This window comes from Danio aesculapii, chromosome 11 (assembly GCF_903798145.1).
Source record: "Danio aesculapii chromosome 11, fDanAes4.1, whole genome shotgun sequence".
NCBI lineage: Eukaryota > Metazoa > Chordata > Actinopteri > Cypriniformes > Danionidae > Danio > Danio aesculapii.
Window position 1 is genome coordinate 15,855,744 of NC_079445.1, and position 22,798 is coordinate 15,878,541.

At 35.8% G+C, this 22,798-nt stretch overlaps 1 protein-coding gene across 1 annotated transcript; it reads left to right on the forward strand.

Annotated features, from left to right (window-relative positions):
• The first annotated feature begins 3,228 nt into the window (after nucleotides 1-3,228).
• krt95 (keratin 95) lies at nucleotides 3,229-9,368 on the forward strand. Its single transcript, XM_056467890.1, has 6 exons — nucleotides 3,229-3,712; nucleotides 3,807-3,889; nucleotides 5,927-6,083; nucleotides 6,739-6,903; nucleotides 7,013-7,138; nucleotides 9,144-9,368. The coding sequence occupies exons 1-6, from the start codon at nucleotides 3,257-3,259 to the stop codon at nucleotides 9,366-9,368; spliced, it is 1,212 nt and encodes a 403-aa protein (XP_056323865.1). The 5' UTR covers nucleotides 3,229-3,256.
• The last annotated feature ends 13,430 nt before the right edge of the window (nucleotides 9,369-22,798 follow it).

Below are 22,798 nucleotides of genomic sequence, written 5' to 3' on the forward strand. Positions count from 1 at the left end.
CTGTAAGTGGTAACATATCGGAGACTGTAAGGGTCTCTATGTGTTCATATATGTTGCATTTATTTATTTATTTATTTTATATAGTTACAGTAGGCTATTTCGCACTGTCATTGATCTGCAGTTATAATCAACTCATGTTGATAGAGAAGATAGTAATAAACATTTATACAGAAGTATTTATGTGTATAAAGCATCTGTTTTGTGAGAACTGCTGCTCATATGATATGTAAACGACCCGTACAGCTTTACTGTAGAAATTTTCTAGATCGAAAATGACGTTGACTGAGACTTTCTGTCGTACACCATGCCCACCAAAAGAGTGCCATTGGTACCCTTTTAGCAGTGGAAATGCAAGCCTGATAAAGGTGACCCGTACCGTACCAGTCAGTGGAAACGAGCTATTCGTTCATACATTCTCTATTGAAGACAGGTCAGGACTGCAGACAGGCCAGCCAAGTACCTGTATCCTCTTCCTCCACAGCTAGCACTTTGTGATGTGTGCAGTATGTGATTTAGCATTGTTTTGTTGAAATATGCGTGGGCGTCCTTGTAAAAGAAGGCAGCATATTGTGCTCCAAAATATCTACATATTTTTCAGCATAAATGGTGCCATCACAGAAGTGCAAGTTACTTTTTTTGGACCATTTTGAACTTGGTCCAGAGCACACAGCGTCCATTTCTCTCCAAAAAAACCCAGAAATACTGATTCATCTGACCACAGGACATGTTTTCATTGTGTGATGGTCCATCCCAGATGCCTCCAGGCCCAGAGAAGTTGACAACGCTTCTGGACACTGATCTAGGGTGTGTGACATTAATATGGCAAAACATGCTATTTATGTGATTTATGATCCATGTCACTAGTTAAAATTGCTTATTTCTCTCGAACTGGACATTCTTCCAAACATTTGGGATAATCTTACATATTGTGTCTTTAAGTAAAACGGTTGTAACAGTGAAGCTTTTTAATCTCACTGAATGAGACAGTGTTGTTCTTATTTGTGTATTAATGACCAAATGATGTATGTGTATTCAAAAACTAAAACTTAATATTAAAATTACACAAATGAATGTCCATACAACTATGTTTGCATAGCTTTCCTAAAATTGTAACACATTTTATTCTATATAAAATGATTTTTTAAATTGTATTTATATTTGACAGCACACATTTACATATTTTCAAAAGGTTATGAGGTATATTTCGTTACTTTTACTCTGCGTTATTTATCAGTATACTATAAACTAAAAACGCATTATTCATCTATACTTAAAGACTCCTAACAACCTAATGAGTGGTTCATTATAACACTCAGAACAATTATCATTAACTGACCAAATGATAGCTGTATTTAAAACCAGACATGGGTGAGGCTATAATTTTCTCTACAGTCACTATAGTAATAGCCTTTTAGAAAGCTGACAAACAGGTGCTTGGCTAGAGAAGACATTTAAAGCTGCGTAGTCCATTTAGGAATAAATTACGTAAACTAATAGAACTTTCTTTGACATGGTGACAGATACCCACGTTACCTCCATGAAGCACTAAGATTTATTCCCCCTAATATAAAAAGAATTTTTACTAGCGCCATGTTTTGAGAATTCCAGCAGTGTGATGATGTGCTGTTTCTTCACGCACTGGCAGTTGGAGAAACTCTGAGTTAAATGCAGTGCTGCACAAGCGTTTTGGAAGAGCACAGTCATTGTCAGCTGCTTCTGCAGACATGTTATGTCAGGGTTGGAGTGAAGGGAAGAGGCTAGCCCAAGACCACATGTTCAATACTAAGACAGAGACAAAGAAATGAGTGCATGGCCTTAAAGAACTACATTCAGAACAAGACACAAGCAGTGTCCGGACTCTGCCATATGTTGTCTAGCAACTTCCTGCTAACAAAAAACTTTCTTATTGCAAAAACATAACTATACTTAACACATCTTTCAAAACAACAAATTCATTGTAGTAAAAAAAACTTGCTCTCCTTCTTGCCCGACAAAGTGAGGTATACACACCTTCACAGGTAGTCTAGTCATACACATTTATAGGCTTTATTATCAAAAATATAATATTTTTAGGGCAATGAAAGGCTGCATAACAATTGATGACAGACATCCAAAGTTTATTTCTTATATCTCAATGGGAATCTATGTTCAATTCAATTCAATTCAATTCAATTCACCTTTATTTGTATAGCGGTTTTACAATGTAGATTGTGTCAAAGCAGCTTCACATAAAAGATCATAGTAAATTGAAACAGTGTAGTTAATTTTCCAAAGTTTTTAAGTTAATTTTTAAGTTCAGTTTAGTTTAGCTCAGTTCAGTGTGGTTTAATAATCACTACTGAGAGTTTAAACACTGAAGAGCAATCCATTGATGCACAGCTCCACAGATCCCGAACCATGCAAGCTTGGTGAGTTCCACCATGTTTTCGAACATGCTCAGTAGCATACAATGTAAAACAAACCAAGTCACCACAGAAAAAACAGAGTTTTTTTATACCTTTCGAAAAAACATCTTGCAAACATTCAGATTAAATGTACCAATAGATACCTTTATAAATGCTCTTAGTGTGCCTGAAAAGCTGAAAATATGCGTTCACCAATCACTCTGGCATATGTTTTACCAATAGATGTCCTCACTGCCACAAAATGTTTTATTGGCTAAATATTGCCCTATCCTAACAAATCATACATTAGTGTTGCTAAAAATTTCACACTTTTAAGGTTATTTACGGTATGTTTAACTATTTTTTCTCACTTTCCTCTTTCTGTTCAACTGTTGCAGTGTGAGAAGAATAATGGCACATCATTATACCTATACAGAAAAAGCTTATTATTGCATTTACAAATTAATTAATTATTAAATTTAAACGTCATGAGTCATATAAGGCAAATAGGGCAAAGGTAGACTGCAGGACAGTTAAGTTCATTAAATGGACAATAAACATGTAAAACTGCCACAAACATTACTTTGTCAAACCTAGCAGAATCAGGTGTGACAGAATTTCCCAGATTTCCCACATTCGGTCTTACTTAACCTTAAATTGCACAGTGTAATTTTCCTGACCTTAACTGATAAAGGGCGTTAAGCTGGCACAAACCCTTCCACACACCCTACTTTCATCTCCCATTCGCAAAATGCAGGAGCCGCCCTGAGTCTCAGTCTCTATAAGAGATCAGCGCTGGGCTCTAAGGTGTGATCCTCTTCAGGACATTTCTGCCAGTCTGTGGGTTCATCTCAGCTCTGCATCCATCTACCATGTCGTGCTCTCTCCGTACATCATCTTGCCAAGGTCCCAAGACCATGACCTCAAAATCCATCGTCACCCCGATTCGCTGTGGTACAGTAACTGCTTGTGCACCCAAGGCCTATAGTATAACTGGCTGTGGTTTTGGAGGAGGCTCCCGCATCTCTTCCTCATCTTACCGCCGGGTTGGTTGCTACCCAGATTTGCTTTGCAAAGTTAGTGGAGGATATGGCAGACTGAACAGCGTACTCACAGCTAGGAGCTGTGACTACACCCAGCTGAATGAGAAGACCACCATGCAGAACCTGAATGATCGTCTGGCATCCTACATCGATAAGGTACGCTGCCTAGAGGCTGCCAATGCCACTCTGGAGCAGCAGATTAGGGAGTACTATGAGAAGAAGGGGCCGATCTGCCAGAGGGACTACAGCTGCTACTGGAACACCATCAACTGCTTGAAGGAACAGGTAATGATGGGTGAATTTATAAGCAATGCGCAACTTATTACACATTTAACCATTTTTTACAAAAATATATTTAAATGAATGTTCTCCATCGCAGATTGCAGCTGCAAATGTCAACAATGCCAACATCCTCCTGCAGATCGACAACTCTAAACTGGCTGCTGATGACTTCAGGATAAAGTGAGTTATTAAATAACATCATCTCATCAATAACATAATTAGAGGTCATGTTTAAAACATAAACGCATCCGCATACTATTTTGTTCAAATCAAATCAAACCCCGTTTATTATCACATCACCAGAAACATGTGTGCTATGGTGACTGGTTGAGGTGATCCCCCCCCAAAAAAATCTGTAAAGCACTTTGAGTTCCTAGAAAATGCTATATAAATGTAAGGAATTATAATAGCTAATTATAATGAAAATTATAATAGCTAATTAGAGTGAAAAGCTTAGGTGCAGGCTTCAGACAATGCAAAATACAATGCTTTGTAAAGACTTTATCCATTTAAATACAGTCTGTACATAAATAGACAATAAATATGTAAGCAAGTAGACAAATTGTGTGCATGATAATATATTCAACATAATACACATTCAACATATCTGTGCACATACACAGTTAAAGCGCAGTGTATGCAACATTGTGGTGTGCAAAATAGGTAGTATAGTGCGGGTAGTGTATCTAAACAAAAATGTGCACTTTAAATACAAGAATATAACACCAAAAAGTTAAAAATAAAATAAATATGGAATATTTAGCACATCATGCACTCAGAACGAACTCAAAGGTTCATACACTAGATGGCTGTAGTGTATAATGCACAGCCTCATTGTGCGTAGTGTGTGTGAGAGAGCTGCTCAGTTTTACCAAATAGAGAAAATCTTTGCAGAAGTAGTTTATTGTTCTAGATTTAAAGGGAGAGGTCACCCAAAAATGAAAATTTGTTGTTAATTTGTTCACCCTCAGGTCATCCTAATTTTCTTTTCTTTAACAGAACTATGCAAGTCAATGGCTACCTTCATTTGAAGTCCAAACATATGCAGTATGAGCAAAACTAAATAACATTAATAGTTCCTGAGGTTAAAGCAAAACAGTTGGTCTGTACAGGAAACTAAACCTTGTTTGCAGTATTATTAGCTTTAATCCACATACTAGGCCAAAAATCTTGAGCGTTATCTGCTGTATTTACTTCATGATGTATAATGACATATGAAAAGTCAATCTTTTCAATTGAGATTGTGGCTCAAATATGATTTGACTTTTATGTAGAATGAAGCAACCAAGCACAAATATGATTTTTACTATTAATAATTTTCCTTGTAAAAAGTGTGTGAGTGATAATTATTTTCATGTAAAAAGTATAACACTGGGCAATGCAGTGACGCAGTAGGTAGTGCTGTCGCCTCACAGCTTGAAGGTCGCTGGTTCGAGCATCGGCTGGGTCAGTTGGCATTTCTATGTGGAGTTTGCATGTTCTCCCTGCGTTTGTGTGGGTTTCCTCCGGGTGCTCTGGTTTCCCCCCACAGTCCAAAGACATGTGGTACAGGTGAATTGGGTAAGCTAAATTGTCCAAAGTGTATGTATGTGTGCAAATGAGTGTGTATGGGTTTTCCAGTGATGGGTTGCGGGTGGAAGGGCATCCGCTGCGTAAAACATATGCTGGATAAGTTGGTGGTTCATTCTGCTGTGGCGAGCCCAGATTAATAAAGGGACTAAGCTGAAAAGAGAATGAATGAATGAATGTATAACACTTTTTATTGCTCCCCATAGCTGACAATTCCAGAGCTATGAACCATTGTGAAAAATATTATGATATGGTGTATGTTAAAGTAATAGTTCACTCAAAAATGTGTTTTAATCATTTACAAATCCTGAAATTGATCCAATTCTGTATGAATTTCTTTATGTTGAACACAAAACAAGATATTCTGCAAAATGTAGAGACAATATGTTACATGCTAAGGTTTAAATTACAGGATTATTTTAAAAATGGCATGTTAAAACTCTTAAAATGTCATTTGGTTATTTTGAATTAACATATTTTGTCAAATAAAACTGTAGACAAAAGAAAATAGTAATCACTGTAGACAAAAAAAAATGTAATCACTTTGTAAATTAGGCAGGGCAAGGCATGTTTATTTTAAATTACACAATTAAATTACACAACTATGATTAACAATTTTTTCCCCCATCCTGCCTTTCCACCAATCAGATATGAGCATGAGATAGCAGTGCGGCAGTGTGTTGAGGCTGACATCGCCAACCTGCGCCGACTGCTGGATCAAGCAACCCTGAGCAAGGCTGAACTAGAGAACCAGATCGAGACTCTGCTAGGAGATCTAGCATGTTTGAAGAAGAACCACCAGGAGGTTTGAACTAGTTTGTGACTTGCCATAAAAGCACAATATGTACAATATTTTCATTGGAATATCCAAAAAACTACTAGAACATTGTTATATATTTATCAGACTTACATGTATTTATTATGCCAAATGTTTCGATGAATGTTGAAATCTAGAGAAATAAGAAATTTTAACTAGTGGCATGGCATTCGATTTCTGTTTAGTTCTTATAGAAAACAGGAAAACACAACAGACACTTTAATATGTTGTGTGTTTTATTAGACGGCACAACAACGCATTAAAAAAACAACCATAAAATGTATTTAGTATACTGTGGTTTAATAAAAGCTCTGCTGCTTTCATGCCACATCACATTCATCTCAAAAAAACATTCAGCACTGCAACACTTTGCTTCGACAGCTTTCAGCCTTACTCTGCTTCATTCTAACATCATAAGTAAATACTTTAGTTCATCTATGAACAAGACTTCTGCAGCAGTAGTGTAGGATTTATTGAACTCCTATGATTCCATACCCAGTCACTGCGTCATCAAACTACGACTTTGTTTATTGTGAATACACTCCCTCTAGTGGTGAAAACTAAATTCAGTACCTTTAAAATAAAATTTACATGTGATGTGTAAAGCAGATATTTTTTTACATATATCTACATTTGTTTACAGGATGTGGCTGCTCTAATGTGTCAGTTGACGAACTCAAAAGTGTGTGTGGAAGTGGACGCCGCTCCTCAGCAAGACCTGAATAAGATTTTGGATGACATTCGTTGTCATTATGAGAACATCATAGACAAACACCGCAGAGAACAGGAGTGCTGGTTCAAAGAGAAGGTGATATTTCAATCTCTGTCTTTCAGATTCCACATATTTTTTATAATAAAAGTAAGGTGTGAATTATTATACAGAGTTTTCATGTTGTGTGGTTTTGACTCTCTTTAAGACGGCACAATTGTGCAAAGATGTGGCCGGTGACACAGAGTGCCTAGAAACCTCGAGGTCACAGATCTCAGATTTGCGAAGGACCTTGCAGTGCCTTGAAATCGAACTACAGTCTCAACTCAGCATGGTGAGAAAATCATCTATTTATCAGAATGCACATAAACATTAGAAGGGCTAGCACTCAAAAAATATAATAGCACTCAAATATAATTCAATACAACTATAATTTAAGCTTTAAAGGCATAGTTCACCCTAAAAAAATGAAAATTAGCTCATTATTTACTCACCCTACTTTTTCCAAACCAGTTTGAGGTTCTTTCTTTTTTTGAAACCACAAAAATAGATGTTTTAAAGAACATTGGAAAACAGTAGCCATCCAATTCCATGGTAAATTAGTGTGCATAGTATATATTAAGATGCAAAAATCTTTAAGAGCTGTCTGATATTGTAATCTATAATGAGCCCTTTTCTCTGCCTCCTATGATTATGTTCAGTTATTTATTATTTTATTACCATAAAAGTGAAATTTCTGAACCTACACACAAGTAGCTGAGAAAAATAATTATTCCAATTTCATTCGAAGGTATGCACATATCCAGCACTGCCCCGCCCTATTATCTCTTCATTCTTATTTCAATCTCAAGAAATGCTTGCTGTCAAAGTCTATATAATTTAAGGGTATTCGTTACGACATCGATAGGATCAAACTTATGTTTCCTTTTTATTATTAAGATATTTTTTTTAATCTAAATGTATGATTTCCTACCAGGGTTGCTTAAGCACTCCCTCATCTGAACTTGCCACGCGTGAGACGGAGAAAATGAAAGCACATCAGCACTGAGGAAAGATCCTCAAGACGTAATCTTTAAGACTATGACATATTAAAAAATGTGCAAATATATAACAGAGGTTTGTGATACAACAATTACAGTGAAGCATTAATTAAATCTGTACTTCCCACTTAACAAAATAAATCATCCACCCTCACAGTTGAGTAGTGGAGGGGCACAAATAAAAATATATTATTAAAATATTAAAATTAAAATATTTTTTTTATTACAATGAATTTCATTTGGTAAAATTTGTTTCTTAATTTAATACATTTTTGTTGGTCAGTTGTCTTCCAGATAAACAAGGATAACACATAACATTTGAGGTGAAGTGCTTTAAAACAAGTCCACTAAATGCGTCAGTGCCAAAACACAAACTGGTTTGTTAACTAAAATAAAATCTAGGCTTAATAAAATTAAAGTGAAATATTCCCAGTTTCAGAGAAGCCTAAATTAAACTGTTTTCACTGTTAATGATAAAATAATCCATTGCGCCTGTCAATTAAAATTTAATTCACTTAGTCAAGTAATTAATTTGAATAAGTAGGACAGGCCTTTCACTTATTTTCGCAGCAGCACTGAACGTGTTGCCAGATTACCTCGAAAGAACAAACTCGGTTGGAAGGGTGAGACAACTCAGAAACACGGTTGGAAAGGTGAGACAACTGAGAAACTCGTTGTGAGAATGGAGATGTCTGCATATTTGTGCCAGTCTGTCAGATAAAAGTGTTTAAAACACCTTGAATGGTAGCGTTTCCATGTGAGGAGGTAGCGGTTCCATGCGCAGCTCATAGCTGGATCTGAGTTGTCCGAACAAAGAGACATGGGCTGAGCCCATATTTTAATTATGTAATAAAAAAACAATAAATACAAAGCAACATTAATTTGCATTCTCTCATGTTAGGTACACACAGTGCGTACAGAAGTACAGCAAAAATGTCAGATTTTTGAACATTTATATAAAATTATAGCGAATATATTTAAACATATATGTACATATTTGTAATTCCAGGTTGGTTGAAACATGGTTGAAAACATTTTGCAATATTTTAAAATAAATGTTGCATATGACATGTATTTTATTTATGTGAAATCCAAATATATCATATATCAGATTTCAGTATGGGTATCTGATTGCCCACACTCATTGGCGTCTTTCAATGCGATGTCAATTTGCCCTAAAAAGCAGATTTTGTAATGCCTTTTCATTCCTAAATATATTTGTTTTTGAACTAAATTTGACAGACAGTTATGAAAAAAATAATGAACAAGTCTTTCGTCTTATTCTCTTTACCCATATAGAAATGTGCACTGGAGGCTTCGCTGCGGGAAACAGAGGCACGTTACAACACTATGCTAGCAGGCTATCAGAAACACATCAACTCATATGAGGCAGAGCTCTGTCAGGTTCGCGCTGGCATTGAGCAGCAGGGCAGAGATTATGATGCCCTGCTGGACATCAAGAGCCGTCTGGAACAGGAGATCGCCACCTACAGGTGCCTCCTGGAAAACCAGCCCATTAAGTAAGTTTGATGATGGTTTGTTTCTGGGAAAATAGATGCTCCATTATTTTACGAAATAACTTTGCTAATGCACTCATGTTTTGTTCCCTTTTACAGGACTCAAGAGGGTATCTAAAATCTCTTCATGTATTATGCATACATTTTAAGTTAGCTTCAGGCTATAAATCATGTATTAATATGTTTTTCTGTCTTTTTCAGGGGGAGTTTTTGTGTGTTCAACACCAGTGGAAACAGTAGCATGTAAACAATTCATATGAACAACATCAGATGTAAGCAAAGAATGTAACAGAGTACAACTGTATTAAATGGGTTGTGCTGACTGTCTTACAATTCACCATTAAAGATTGATTGAGAAGCAACACTTTTATTCCTCTCTTTATTCATTTATTATTTAAACAGCAACCATCTTTTAAATTGAACTTTGCCTGTTTATGAGTACATTACACTTTTATTTTTATTTAGGAGGCAGTTATTTTGATTAAATAAAGTATATTTACATGATTAGAACAGATTAGGGTTTAACAAAAATGTGTGTGACTTTTTGTTAACTTAATTAATGTAATGTGTTGATATATTTGAATGTTTAAATTATAGACAAGTTTGATGCTGAAAGTGAGCAAAGTTTTTTTTAACAAAAGCAGTATAAATGAATTCTGAATATCTGTGAATGTCATAAATCAGTTGTATTTATATACTCTATGGTGACGTATTAAATAATAATAATAATAATAACAATAACAATGTATTCATTAGACTCTCCTTTCTGGCTATATACCAGTGCAGTTATAAGAAGAAAATATATCATTTTAACAAAATAACATCTACTTTTTATGAGAAATCATGTTGTTTTATCAGAATAATCATGTTGTTTTAATGACGTAATATCTTGTTATGAGAAAAGATGCTGTTTTAATGAAATAACATATTATTACAAGCAAAGATCTAGTTTTAACTAAATAATTATGTTGTTTTAAAACATATTATTACAAAACTCATTATTACAAAAAATCTATATTTTTAACGAGAAAAGATATCTTTTTATCGACATAATATCTCATTATTAAGAGAAAATATGTTGTTTTAATAAGAAACTATGTTGGTTTTGCGACATAACTGCACAGCAAAATCTTCAGAGTTAAATTTACTCAGTTTAGAGAATATTTGGTCCCTCTCTAAATTGAGTAAAATTCACTCAACAGCAGAGTTAAAGTTAATGAGACAATGAAGGGGTTAATTAAGTGTTGATTGAGCACTGATGATGAACACCTGATGTTAATAAGCAGAAACAGAGGAGAAGCAGCAGCAGCTTCGCTCATTGCTTAACTGTTTGACTTTATTTCTATCAGATGTTCACCAAAGTCCTTATTGAGAGTTAACTAAGTTTTAGTTATTTACATTTTACAAAAAAAAAAAAAAAAAAGAAGTGTTTTTCCCCCCATGTCACCATCATGGAGAAAAGTGGGTGATTTACTTGGGCTCTTTGACTCGATTTCTACAGTTAATATTTCCTTGCAAACTATGACAAGTATAAAGAAAATAAATTTGACCTGGTTGATTGAACCTATAATAATTCTTACTCTTGATAAGAGTTACTGTATAAGAGATTATGTTTGACTTTGCAAATTATGTTTAATTGATGATTTATCACATAAGAAACAAAATTCAGTGTTTTATAAGAGAATGGACCTGAGCTGTGGTTTTATTAAATAATTTTAAAAACACATTGAGCATCTGAATCACTTTAGAAACACAGACCTCAATAATCAGCGTATCTATCGCAACACTGGTTAGAGGTTTTTTTTTTGGCTGCAGCATATGCTAAGAGAATCATACAACATTCATCCATAGTTCCCATCATGCATTGTAGAAAAAAAAAAAAACTCACCATAGTTGAGAAGCACACGCTGATTCTTTATATCTGTTGTGTCAATTATATTTATGTCAATTTTAGTGATTTGACCAGTGACTAAATCACCACAGAATCAATTATCCAGAGCAGTGTTTCCCAACCCTGTTCCTGAATGCACACCAACAGTACACATTTTCAATCTCTCCCTAATCAAACACACCTCAACTCAGCAGAACATTAGAAAAGACCCCAAAACCTGACACGAAAGGGTCAGATAAGGGAGACATACAAAATATGTACTGTTGGTGTGCCTCCAGGAACAGGGTTGGGAAACACTGATCCAGAGCACATTTGCTCTCTTTATACAATATTTGACACAATACACTATCTGGCAAATGAAGAGAAACATTAGAAATCGAGTCAGAGTCCAAGTAAAGTAATTACTGTTCTCCTCAATGGTGACAGTTTAAAACACAAAAACTGTTGCTTTTTTATTGTTGTTGTAATCCCTTTATTAAGCCAAGGTCGCCACAGCAGAATGAACCACCAATTTATCCAGCAGATGCCCTTCCAGCCACAACCCATCTCTGGGAAACAGCCATCCACACTCACACATTACGGATAACTTAGGTTTCCCAATTCACCTGTACCACATGTATTTGGGGGAAGCCAGAGAATCTGGAAGAAAACCATATGAACGCAGGGAGAACATGCAAACTCCACACAAAAACACCAACTGACCCAGCCGAGGCTCAAACCAGCAACCTCCTTGCTGTAAGGCAACAGCATACCTACTGCGCCACTGTGTTGCCAGCGTCTGCAGCTTCATAATGTAAAATATACAGTGCTCTATCATTTTTGAAGTTAGAAGTATGATACTGTTTTGTTAGCTACAGCATACTACTGTTATTTAAAAATAACAACATAAAATTGTTCAATTGCAAGCTAATCGCAGCCATATTATTTCTGATAAAAAATGCTATTATACACACATTTTGAATTTGTCTATGTGATTTACGAAAATCACTGTCTTGTACATAAAATACATACAAAATAGCTTCGAAAACGACAAACACAGACAAAAAATGGCCTTTAGTTTAAATAACAATGTTGGAGAGGGAGGGGAAAACAAAGCAGCCCACTACATATTCCTAAACTTCAACTGCATGAGTGAGGAGTGCCAACATTATATACATTATTATATAATAGGCTATATATATTTCCACCATGGTCTTAAGTTTTTTTAATTAATTAGTTTTGGCTTTGGTACTGAGTCTGACTAATCTAATAACATCCTAGAACATACTAAAAAAGAGAGCTGTAAGTGTACGAATTTACACATACATACATTTAAATATGTAGATTACAATTTTTATTAATCAAAGTTGTCATACTATTATTAACAAAAAAAAGTGCAAACTTGTTACTTTTGAAGTAAACCCTACCTCATCTTTCAGTTTTCCTCCACTAGAGGTCGCTGTGATGATAAGATTCTCCACAGCTCTGATTCTCTCTGCTCCCGCCGGGTTCAGTGGCGTGCGCCTGTAATCCAAGTTACTGGGAGGCTGAGGCTGCGGATCGCTTGAGCTCAGGGCTTCTGGGCTGCAGTGTACTATGTTGATCGGGTGTCCACACTAAGTTCGGTATCGATATGGTGCTCCTGGGCGAGCTTGGGACCACCAGGTCGTCTAAGAAGGGGTGAACCGACCCAGGTCGGAGACGGAGCAGGTCAAATCTCCTGTGCTGATCAGTAGTGGGATCGCACCTTTGAATAGACACTGCAGTGCAGCCTGAGCAACACAGAGAGACGCAGACTTTTGATTGGTTTTTTATTTATTTTTTGTAACTTTGATAAGCAGTGAGAATAAAAATAAAAACGATGAAAATCAACAAAATACGGCCATTAATGTTCATAACATTTCTAAAATATAGCCTAATAAACAGTGCTTTCTATGATAGACACAGCCAAATGAACAATTCTTTTAAATGACATATTTCATTGTTCATTTGTTTTTCATCTGTTCTATTTTTTATTGACGTTTGATCAATGCATAGTTTGCTAATCTGTATATTTTCATTTGAGTGTGGTGTATAATTGTAAATATGGCACAGAGAATAGTGTTGCAAACATAGACTGAATAGATTATAGAATAAATATAAAAAGCTGGGTAAATGAACTTGGCCATTTCACTAAAAGCAGTGAAGAACTCATTTTCTCATTAATTGTGTCGGTCTTAAAATAAAACAAAATGGCAAATGTGTCACCGTTACATATTTCACACTAAATAAGAGAGCACATATAAAAGTCTGCCATTTGATTATAGTTTCTCACTCTGACCTTGTTTCTTTTCGGAGATGAAAAAAAAATCGATGAACTCAACATTTATTGCTTATTTTGAGCTTTTAGATTCAGTATTTAACACTTCTCAGTCATATTCATCATCAAACCTATGCATTTAAGACCCAAATTCTACACCTGAATTTCAAGTAAAACACAATACAGTTCATTCAATAAAATAGCTTCTTCAAATAATTTCCTCTCAGTTAATAAGATTGTTTTACCTCAGACTTACTGACACTTAGTAATAATATAGTTTCTAAACCGTTTCAGCTTTCACCAGGCACGTGTCAGGGTTTCCCCCTATCACCGCTCCTTTTTACATTAGCTAATAAACCTTCGGCTAGTGCAATAAGATGAAATAAAGATATTTCAGAGATTACAATCGATGGTTTTAAAAATAAAGCAGCTTTATATGCTGATGATATTTTATTATTTCTATTCAAATGAAGTACATCCATACCATGTCTATTGAGGATTCAGAATATGAAATAAAAGAGTGCAAATCTTTGATTTTATTTCTAAAAGAATCAGAATGCCTTATACTCCCTCATCCAACCCCCATTTAAAAATGCTCATGAGGGTTTTAAGTACCTCGGCATTAACATTACCCTAGACATATCTAATAAAGCCTCCACTATAACTGCACTACTAAGTTAATAACTGAGTCTATCAATAAATGGTCACTTATACCAATTTCTCAGACACGTCAATATATTAAAAATGAATGTACATCCAAAGTTCCTGTATTTATTACACTCAGTTTCTCTGCCTCCATCACACATTTTTTTCTGTAATATGAAGAAGCTTTTTTCCTACTTCATTTGGCAAATCGACATCCCTGACTGAGGCTCTCTCTTTTATTTGAGCTTGGTGGGTTGCAGTTGCCTGATCTTAAATGATACTGGGCAGCTCAACTAAGAGCAATGTTTTGGTTCATAAATTAAAAATCTAATCCTTGGTTATGGACTAAGATCAGTACATCCGGGCAGTTGCTCTTGAGTTTGTACTTGTACCCCTCTCTAAATTGAAAAAATATGTCCAATGTCTTTGTTAAAATACTATTGTGGTATGGTGTGAAGTTTTGAAACATCTTGAAAAGGATCCACAATTTACCCCTATGGTGTAATACTAACTTTGCGCCAGGGACTTAAGATGCTGGCTTTAAAATATGGGCTTCAAAAGGTTTGAGTAAGGTGTGCGATCTATTTAATAATGAAACTATGCTCAGCTTTCAAGAATTAGGACAAAAGTTTGATTTGGAGTATCACAGAAGATGAACGGCAAAATATCTGTCTGAAGACACAAACTCAGACAACTGATACACGAAACCTCTTCAATATAAATGGAATATGAGACTATATATAACTCCAGAATTGCTCCAAACAAAATCAATGCATAAAATGAAATAAAGAGACAGGAACTCAATATCATTATTCATGAAAGTGTTCTTTGGAAGGATATTATTGGGAGAAAGATCCACACTCTTTATCCATTAAAACAGAATATTCCCAAATGAGCAAAACTTTGTACAATAAATATTTTTCCTGTTACAATCTCTTTTAGCTCAGATAAGAAATTGTGAATCTTCTGTTTATTACATGCAAACTTCTAATAGCTCATCACTGGAAAAATACAGAAAGCCCTCCTTTTACACAATGGTTGCGAAGATTGTCTCAGTGTTTGGCATTAGAAAAATGAACATATTTATAAGAGAAAATCTGAAAATAAAAAATTTGGAGTCCTTTTATAGGGTTTTTGAAGGAAGCTGATAGGAATCTGTTGTCTCTCTAACTTCTGTCTTGTATCACCTGCTATTAAATTGACCGTTGTTTTGATATTGTATGTGTATGTGCATTTATTTATTTATTTATTTACTTGTAACTATAATAATTATTATTATTATTTTAAATATTTTTTATTATTATTTATGTTTTGTTTTCGGTAAATACATGTTACGTTTTTAAAAAATGAATAAAAAGTGTTTGAGAAAAATATGTTATTCTGTAATTATAAAATCTAATAAAAAGAAAGATTAATTATTCATAGACTGTATTTTCATAAAGTGTCTTATTAATGACTCTTCATATTTTCATTAGTAATTGTGTATTGCATGCAAAAGTCTGCGTCTCTCTGTGTCGCTCAGGCTGCACTGCAGTGTCTATTCACAGGTGCGATCCCACTACTGATCAGCACAGGGGCTTTGACCTGCTCCGTTTCCGACCTGGGCCGGTGCACCCCTCCTTAGATGACCTGGTGGACCCAAGCTCACCCAGGAGCACCATATCGATACCGAACTTAGTGCGGACACCCAATCTACATAGTCCACTGCAGCACAGAAGCCCTGAGCTCAAGCAATCCGCAGCCTCAGCCTCCCAGTAACTTGGATTACAGGCGCACGCCACTGAACCCGGCGAGAGCTGAGAGAATCAGAGCTGTGGAGAATCTGATCATCACAGCGACCTCTAGTGGAGAAAAACTTAATTTTATAGAAGTGAACTACTGCATGCTAACCTGTGCTAATCATTCATTTACAATAACATTAAAGTTACCTTCACGATTACGATTACGACATTATTTGATAATTTATTGTCTGTAATATTTTTTTTGCCATGAATAAAGTTTACATTTCATTGATTTTTCTCAATAATTAAAAACAATGGTAAATCTGATAAATGAATATTAGAAAATATCAGGGAATATTAATTGCAGTCTTCTTGTTTTGTTTTAATTTCTTCATGAACATTAGTAGGACTGTAAATAATTTTTCATTATTCTGTAAACATTAAATCCTAAACTTAAGAGTTTTTGATTTAGAAATATTCAATAATATTTATCAGCCTTTCAGTTCAAGCTTGTTGAAGTCGCTCTTCTTGTGGTAAAGTGACTATGTTGATCGGGTGTCCACACTAAGTTTGGTTTCGATATGGTGCTCCTGGGTGATCTTGAGACCACCAGGTTGTCTAAGGAGGGGTGAACTGACTCAGGCGGAGATGGAGCAGGTTAAAGCCCCCGTGCTGATCAGTAGTGGGATTGTGCCTGTCAATAGACAGTGCAGCCTCAGCGATAAAGAGTTGCAGACTTTTGATTTTTTTTTTTTGTATCTTTGATAAGCAGTGAGAATAAAAATAAAAATGATTACAGAAAAACTAAGTTCACTGCTGAAGGTGAAAATCAACAAAATACGGCCATTAATGTTTATAACATTTCTAAAATATAGCCTATTAAACAGTGCTTTCTATGATAGACATAGCCTAATGAACAATTCTTTTAAATTTCATATTTCATTGTTCATTTGTTTAATTGTTTTAAACGTGTTAATGCAATCTCAGTGCCAATATTTTAAAAACTAGCCTATACACCACAATCTCTATAAGGAAAATGAAAAATAAATAATTCAAATGATTCATTCATTGATTAAACCGTAATCATTACAGTAATCTGTTCTTCTTCATAGAGTTTGATAAAGTCATTTCAGAATAAACTTTCAGACTTTGTCTTTTAGACCAATGCAAAATTATTAATTTCTTTCATCTGTTCTATTTTTTATTGACGTTTGATCAATGCATAGTTTGCTAATCTGTATATTTTCATTTGAGTGTGGTGTATAATTGTAAAAATGGCACAGAGAATAGTGTTGCAAACATAGACTGAATAGATTATAGAATAAATATAAAAAAGCTGGGTAAATGAACTTGGCCATTTCACTAAAAGGAGTGAAGAACTCATTTTCTCATTAATTGTGTCGGTCTTAAGATAAAACAAAATGGCAAATGTGTCGCTTGAGCTCAGGCCTTCTGGGCTGCAGTGGACTATGTCGATCGGTTGTCCGCACTAAGTTCGGTATCGATATGATGCTCCTGGGTGAGCTTGGGACCACCAGGTCATCTAAGGAAAGGTGAACTGGCCCTTTTAAGAAATGACATTATTACAATTTAAAACAGCACTGCCATGCGGTCATGAAAAGAAGTCACTGAATTCTCACATGTAAAAATTCTCTCTGTGTGGCTCAGGCTGCACTGCAGTGTCTATTCACAGGCACAATCCCACTACTGATCAGCACAGGGGATTTGACCTGCTCCATCTCCAACCTGGGCCGGTTGACCCCTCCACAGACAACCTGGTAATCCCAAGCAGCACCATATCAATATCGAACTAAGTGCGACATCCAATCAACATAGTCCACTTCAGCCCAGAAATCCTGAGCTCACGTGATCCACAGCCTCAGCCTCCCAGTAGCTTGGATTAAAGGTGCACGCCACTGAACCCTGAGAGAATAAGAGCTGTGGAGAATCTGATTAGTGGAGGAAAACTGAATATTGCGCTTTAGTTTATTAAAGTCAAAATCAGTTAATAAAAAGCTAGCAATATAAAAAATTACTTTTTACCAAAAAGGACAGAATTAAGATTAATTCTGGAAAACAGGTTTAAACTGCCAATGAAAAACGGCTCACCATAGCCGAATATTCACTCATTCATTAGTAACTCACTAATTCACATATTCTTTAATCAACATATCATCAGTCACTATCTGTGGTATCAGATGCACAAAACTGTACCTTTTTTCGGTACAATTGGCTGTCAGAGGGAAGGTACCCTGAAGAGTTTTGATCCTGGATGTATAAATAAATTAATAAAATATTTTGTCTTACAGGTGTAAGATAGAGCCTAACTTTATTTAGAAATGTGGAAATATTTCAGTACATCTCACAACTACAGGTGTCAAAAAAAAAAACCCATTACACACCAAGTATAAGGCAGTCATTTAAAAATTATACAATTTTTCATAAACATAACAGGAGTAAGAAACAATAAACAAATGAGACAAATGCAAATACCAAAAAAATATTGTAAAATATTCTATTTTATTTTTTACTATATGGGTGCATTATGTACTGCATTTAAAGTTCTAAGTATTTGTCCTCAGCAAGTCGTAATAAAAAAGTAGTCATCAACATTGTAGGTATCTATTGTCTAGTAATCCACCTCTTTACCTGGTGAGAAAGAACACAAAGATCCATAAAATCACCTGCTAATAAACAATAGGATTTAGGTGTCCCATTATTTCATTTAGCTTTAACTATACATGACAAAAACCAAGACTCGGAAGCCATTTTTTGTCATTCATCATGCCATTACAATGTCAGAAATTTCACGACAAAGTAAGTAGACATGCCAGCAGCTACAGCCATCAAGAATTCTTTGTGTGCTACCAAGAAATGCAAAATAAACCCCATTTCTGTCAGGCAGATCCTACTATGCAGCGTTGTAGATGTTTTTCAGAAAGATGAACCAGCTTATGTTTTAGCATTCGGTCCAGTTCTACATTTTTCCATCTCTTTATTAATCTCTTGAACGGTTATTATTTGATCTCTTTGAGTTTTACTTAAAACAAGGCACAGCACTAAATGAACTACTTTCTAAAACAAATTTTGCATCACATTTCATATAGAAAATTGATACATGGAAATATATGTAAATTATTAGACATAAATATTTGAATTTTAGATAAAATGTCATACATGCAACAAAAATGGGTGCTAATATATTTTTTCAAACATTTTAATTACAAATATCCATCAGAGGGCGCTGTGATGGTAAGATTTTCCACAGCTCTGATCTTGTCAATTCTTGCTGGGCTCAGTGGCGCGCACCTGTAATCCAAGCTACTGAGAGGCTGAGGCTGCAGATCACTTGAGCTCTGGGCTGCGGTGGACTATGTTGATCAGGTGTCTGCACCAAGTTCGGTGTTGACATGGTGCTCCTGGGGGAACTCTGGACCACCAGGTTGTTTAGGGAGGGGTGAACCGGTCCAGGTTGTACACAGAGCAGGTCAAATCCCCTGTGCCAATCAATGGTGGGATTGCACCTGTGAGTAGACACTGTAGTGCAGCCTGAGAGATACAAACTTTTTATTTATATGCTTCTTTTTCCTTTTGTATTTAGCACCGCTAATGGCTCATTTCCACTGACCGGTACGGTACGGTTTGGTTCGGTTTGGTACGGGTCACCTTTATCAGGCTTGCGTTTCCACTAACAAGGGTACCCTTTTGGTGGGCGTGGTGTATGACAGAAAGTTTCAGTCGACGTCATTCTAGCTCAAGGAAATGTCTACAATAAAGCTGTACAGGTCACTTACATATCATATGAGAAGCACTTCTCACAAAACAGATGCTTCATACACATAAATGCTTGTGTAAAAATGTTTATTAGTAATTTTTCAATGAACATGAGTTGATTATAACTGCAGATCAATGATAGTGCGAAACAGCCTACTGTAACGTCTGTAATTATATTAAATAAATAAATAAATGAACATATATAGACGCATACAGCCCCTTACAGTCTCCGAAATGTTACCAACTACAGAAGAACTACTCACAGCAGACATTTTCGTCCGTATTTAGGTTCAAAACAATACAAATTATAGCCTAGTCAGTGAAAACCTCTCATCTTTGTCTTTAATCTTCAGCAGCACATGTAGCCTCTGTTAGACAGTAATTCCGTCAATCTGAGTTCATAATAGTCCAAAATGTGAAGATAATAAGTTAGTTATACATGGCATTTTGTTCATGTTTGCTGAAAAAATAATGTGCTCCTTTTTTTCCGGCTTCTCCTTTGTTTCTTCACGCTTCACTCTCGCGTTTGTCAGTGTCTGACAGGATCGGGTTTTAAAAGCACATCAATAATCAAGCGCAGGTAATTATCATCAGCTCAAGAAGTTTGTTATTTCAGATATAATGTTAGACGCGCACGAGCGCTAGCAAGAAAGCGAAACCGCTTGCGCCTCAGACTGCCTCGTAAAAAACTACGGGGCACAGGGTAAATCTACTCTTCTTCTTGGCTTTGTGGCTGTTTATCAAGACGACGACAAGGTTTGTTTGAGCCCAGGTCGACCATGGCTCGTTATTATATGTATAAATCATTCCGCTGTAATGTCTCGGCTCGTCGGCTGTGTATTTCAAACATGGCGGGTTTTTTGTTTTCATTCTGGCTTGTTGCGTAAGCGAATGACGTATCTCTGTAAACCAATAGCGTTCAGCTGCGCGTCTAGCTCCGCCTTTTGGTACCTTTTCTCGTCTTTGGTACCCTTTCGAAAGGGTGCCGAAAAAGTGGTACGGTTCGGTTCGGTTCGGTACGCTTTTTGACAGTGGAAACGGCTATAAAAGCGTACCAAACCAAACCGAACCGTACCGTACCACTCAGTGGAAACGGGCCAAAAGCGTACCGAACCGAACCGTACCGTACCACTTTTTCGGCCATAGTAACTGATGAACAGATAGTGATGGCTCTTAAGAGATAACTACTTACTAGAAGTATGATTATGGTGCCGATTTGGATTAGTAAATTAACTTAAGTTGCATGTTTTCGGACGGTGGGAGGAAACCAGGAAACCTGGGGGAAACCCACGTGAGCACAGGGAGAAAGTGCAAACTCCGCACAGAAACGTCTGCTGGTTTGGTAAAGCCTGGAACCAGAGACGTTCTTGCTGTGAGGCAACAGTGCACTGGTCCACCGTGTCACCCATCTAGGAAGAAGGAGTAGGGGTGGAAGGGGGAATTCTTCAAATTGAAGATAGCGGTGGAATGTAACCCAGGGTATTTATAGTAGTTTAGGAGTCGTCTGATTGGTCCATTGAGAATTGGATAATGCGGATCCAGTCGCTAGCCATCATAAGCACATAATCCTCTCGAAATTAGTTTATAAATAAACTTCACTTATTGCTCTATTCCTAACCATAACCACAAGTAATAACAATGACACACATTCAGTATTATTCAACACAGCAGCAAAAGTTGAGCTATTATGAAAATTGACAGCTCCACGTCTGTATAAGAACAGTTGGCGATAGCAAAGACACCAGGGCATCATGAGCTCGGATTTACATTTAATTGGAAAGGGAAGCAGCACGTGTCACAGTTTTTGCATGGTGTTAGATGCAATATGTGAATAGCCCTAAACAGTTAACCAGAGAGATATAATACAAGATTACAAGTCACAACAGACTATCAAATACATATTTTGCAAGCTTGAGAAAACAAGGAGGCATCCATTTAATCACACTTACAGGTTGTGATTTGGACAGGTTGTGACTGTGTACTGACAAAGTCCCATACATTGGTACTGATCCTTTCTTTAATAACAAACGGCCGGTGAATCCCAGATTGCAGGGTATGTTATTGTATGAATCATCAGAAAAATGACAGGAAAAAACAGCACATGTTGGCTTTGCTATACTGAGGTATTGTGAAAATAATTTGAACCATTTATTCCCCAGAGTCGCTATCTCTAGGCATCTAACAGTAATCAGTGTTCACTCTTCTTCAGTCATGATCAATTTCATCCCCTGCACTCCACTAGTGTTCATATATTATGGTGATGTTTCATGTCAACGTCAATATTAAACAGCAAAAGATTTTAACTGGAGAGAATTCTTATAAACGACTCTGAGTTGACTTTTTTTGAGAATCAATAGTTTTAAACATGGTGCACTTTCAGATTTAAACCTCAGCTGGATGTTTTCATTCATTTAGAGCTGTTACACACTGCATGAAAGGTATTTTTCAAAAACCCATAATAAGGGGCTCTTTAAAAGGAGTGATTCAGACCTTATTTGATGAGTAGATAAAGCACAAGGTTATTGGCCTACTAGATAATGTGTATAAAGAAATGATAACGAAACAAGAACAACACAAGTATTCCCTGATTTGAGGATGAATTTTTATGAATTATTTATCTGTTTTTCCATTGTTTATTTAAAATTTAATTTCAAAAAATTTATTTCAATGCTTTTTATTCATGCACATATATATTACAGACAAGACATTTTGAAATTATAAATTTGTAGTTGTGAAGGTATCCATATTCCTATACTAAGTGAATGATTAAGACTGGAAATAACATGCAGTAGTTAACTTCACATAAAGCATTAAATCAGTTTTCCTCCCCAGTGCTGCCTGAGTGACACAGAGAGACTTTTACATTTGTATTTTTTACTGTAAAATATCTTTCTGATAGTAAAACATTCGCAAACAAAAGTTTAGAGACAAATGACATGATTATGCAGTAATTATTAAATATTGTGAAAATTTATTTGCAGATATTTGATTTGTAGACTCCAGAAATCATTTCAATTTCACCTGTAACATTTTATTAAACGTTATCTTGTCAAATTATGGTCATTGTGGCTTTGCACTTGTTTGTTAAATAAAGGACACGAAGGTAATGAATGTCAAATTATTACAGT

Bases quoted from the DNA above. Each gene is read 5' to 3' on its own strand.
- krt95 (XM_056467890.1), top strand. From the start codon at position 3,257: ATGTCGTGCTCTCTCCGTACATCATCTTGCCAAGGTCCCAAGACCATG. The intron at 3,713-3,806 runs GTAATGATGGGT...TCTCCATCGCAG, and splicing joins TCAACTGCTTGAAGGAACAG to ATTGCAGCTGCAAATGTCAA. The intron at 6,084-6,738 runs GTTTGAACTAGT...ATTTGTTTACAG, and splicing joins TGAAGAAGAACCACCAGGAG to GATGTGGCTGCTCTAATGTG.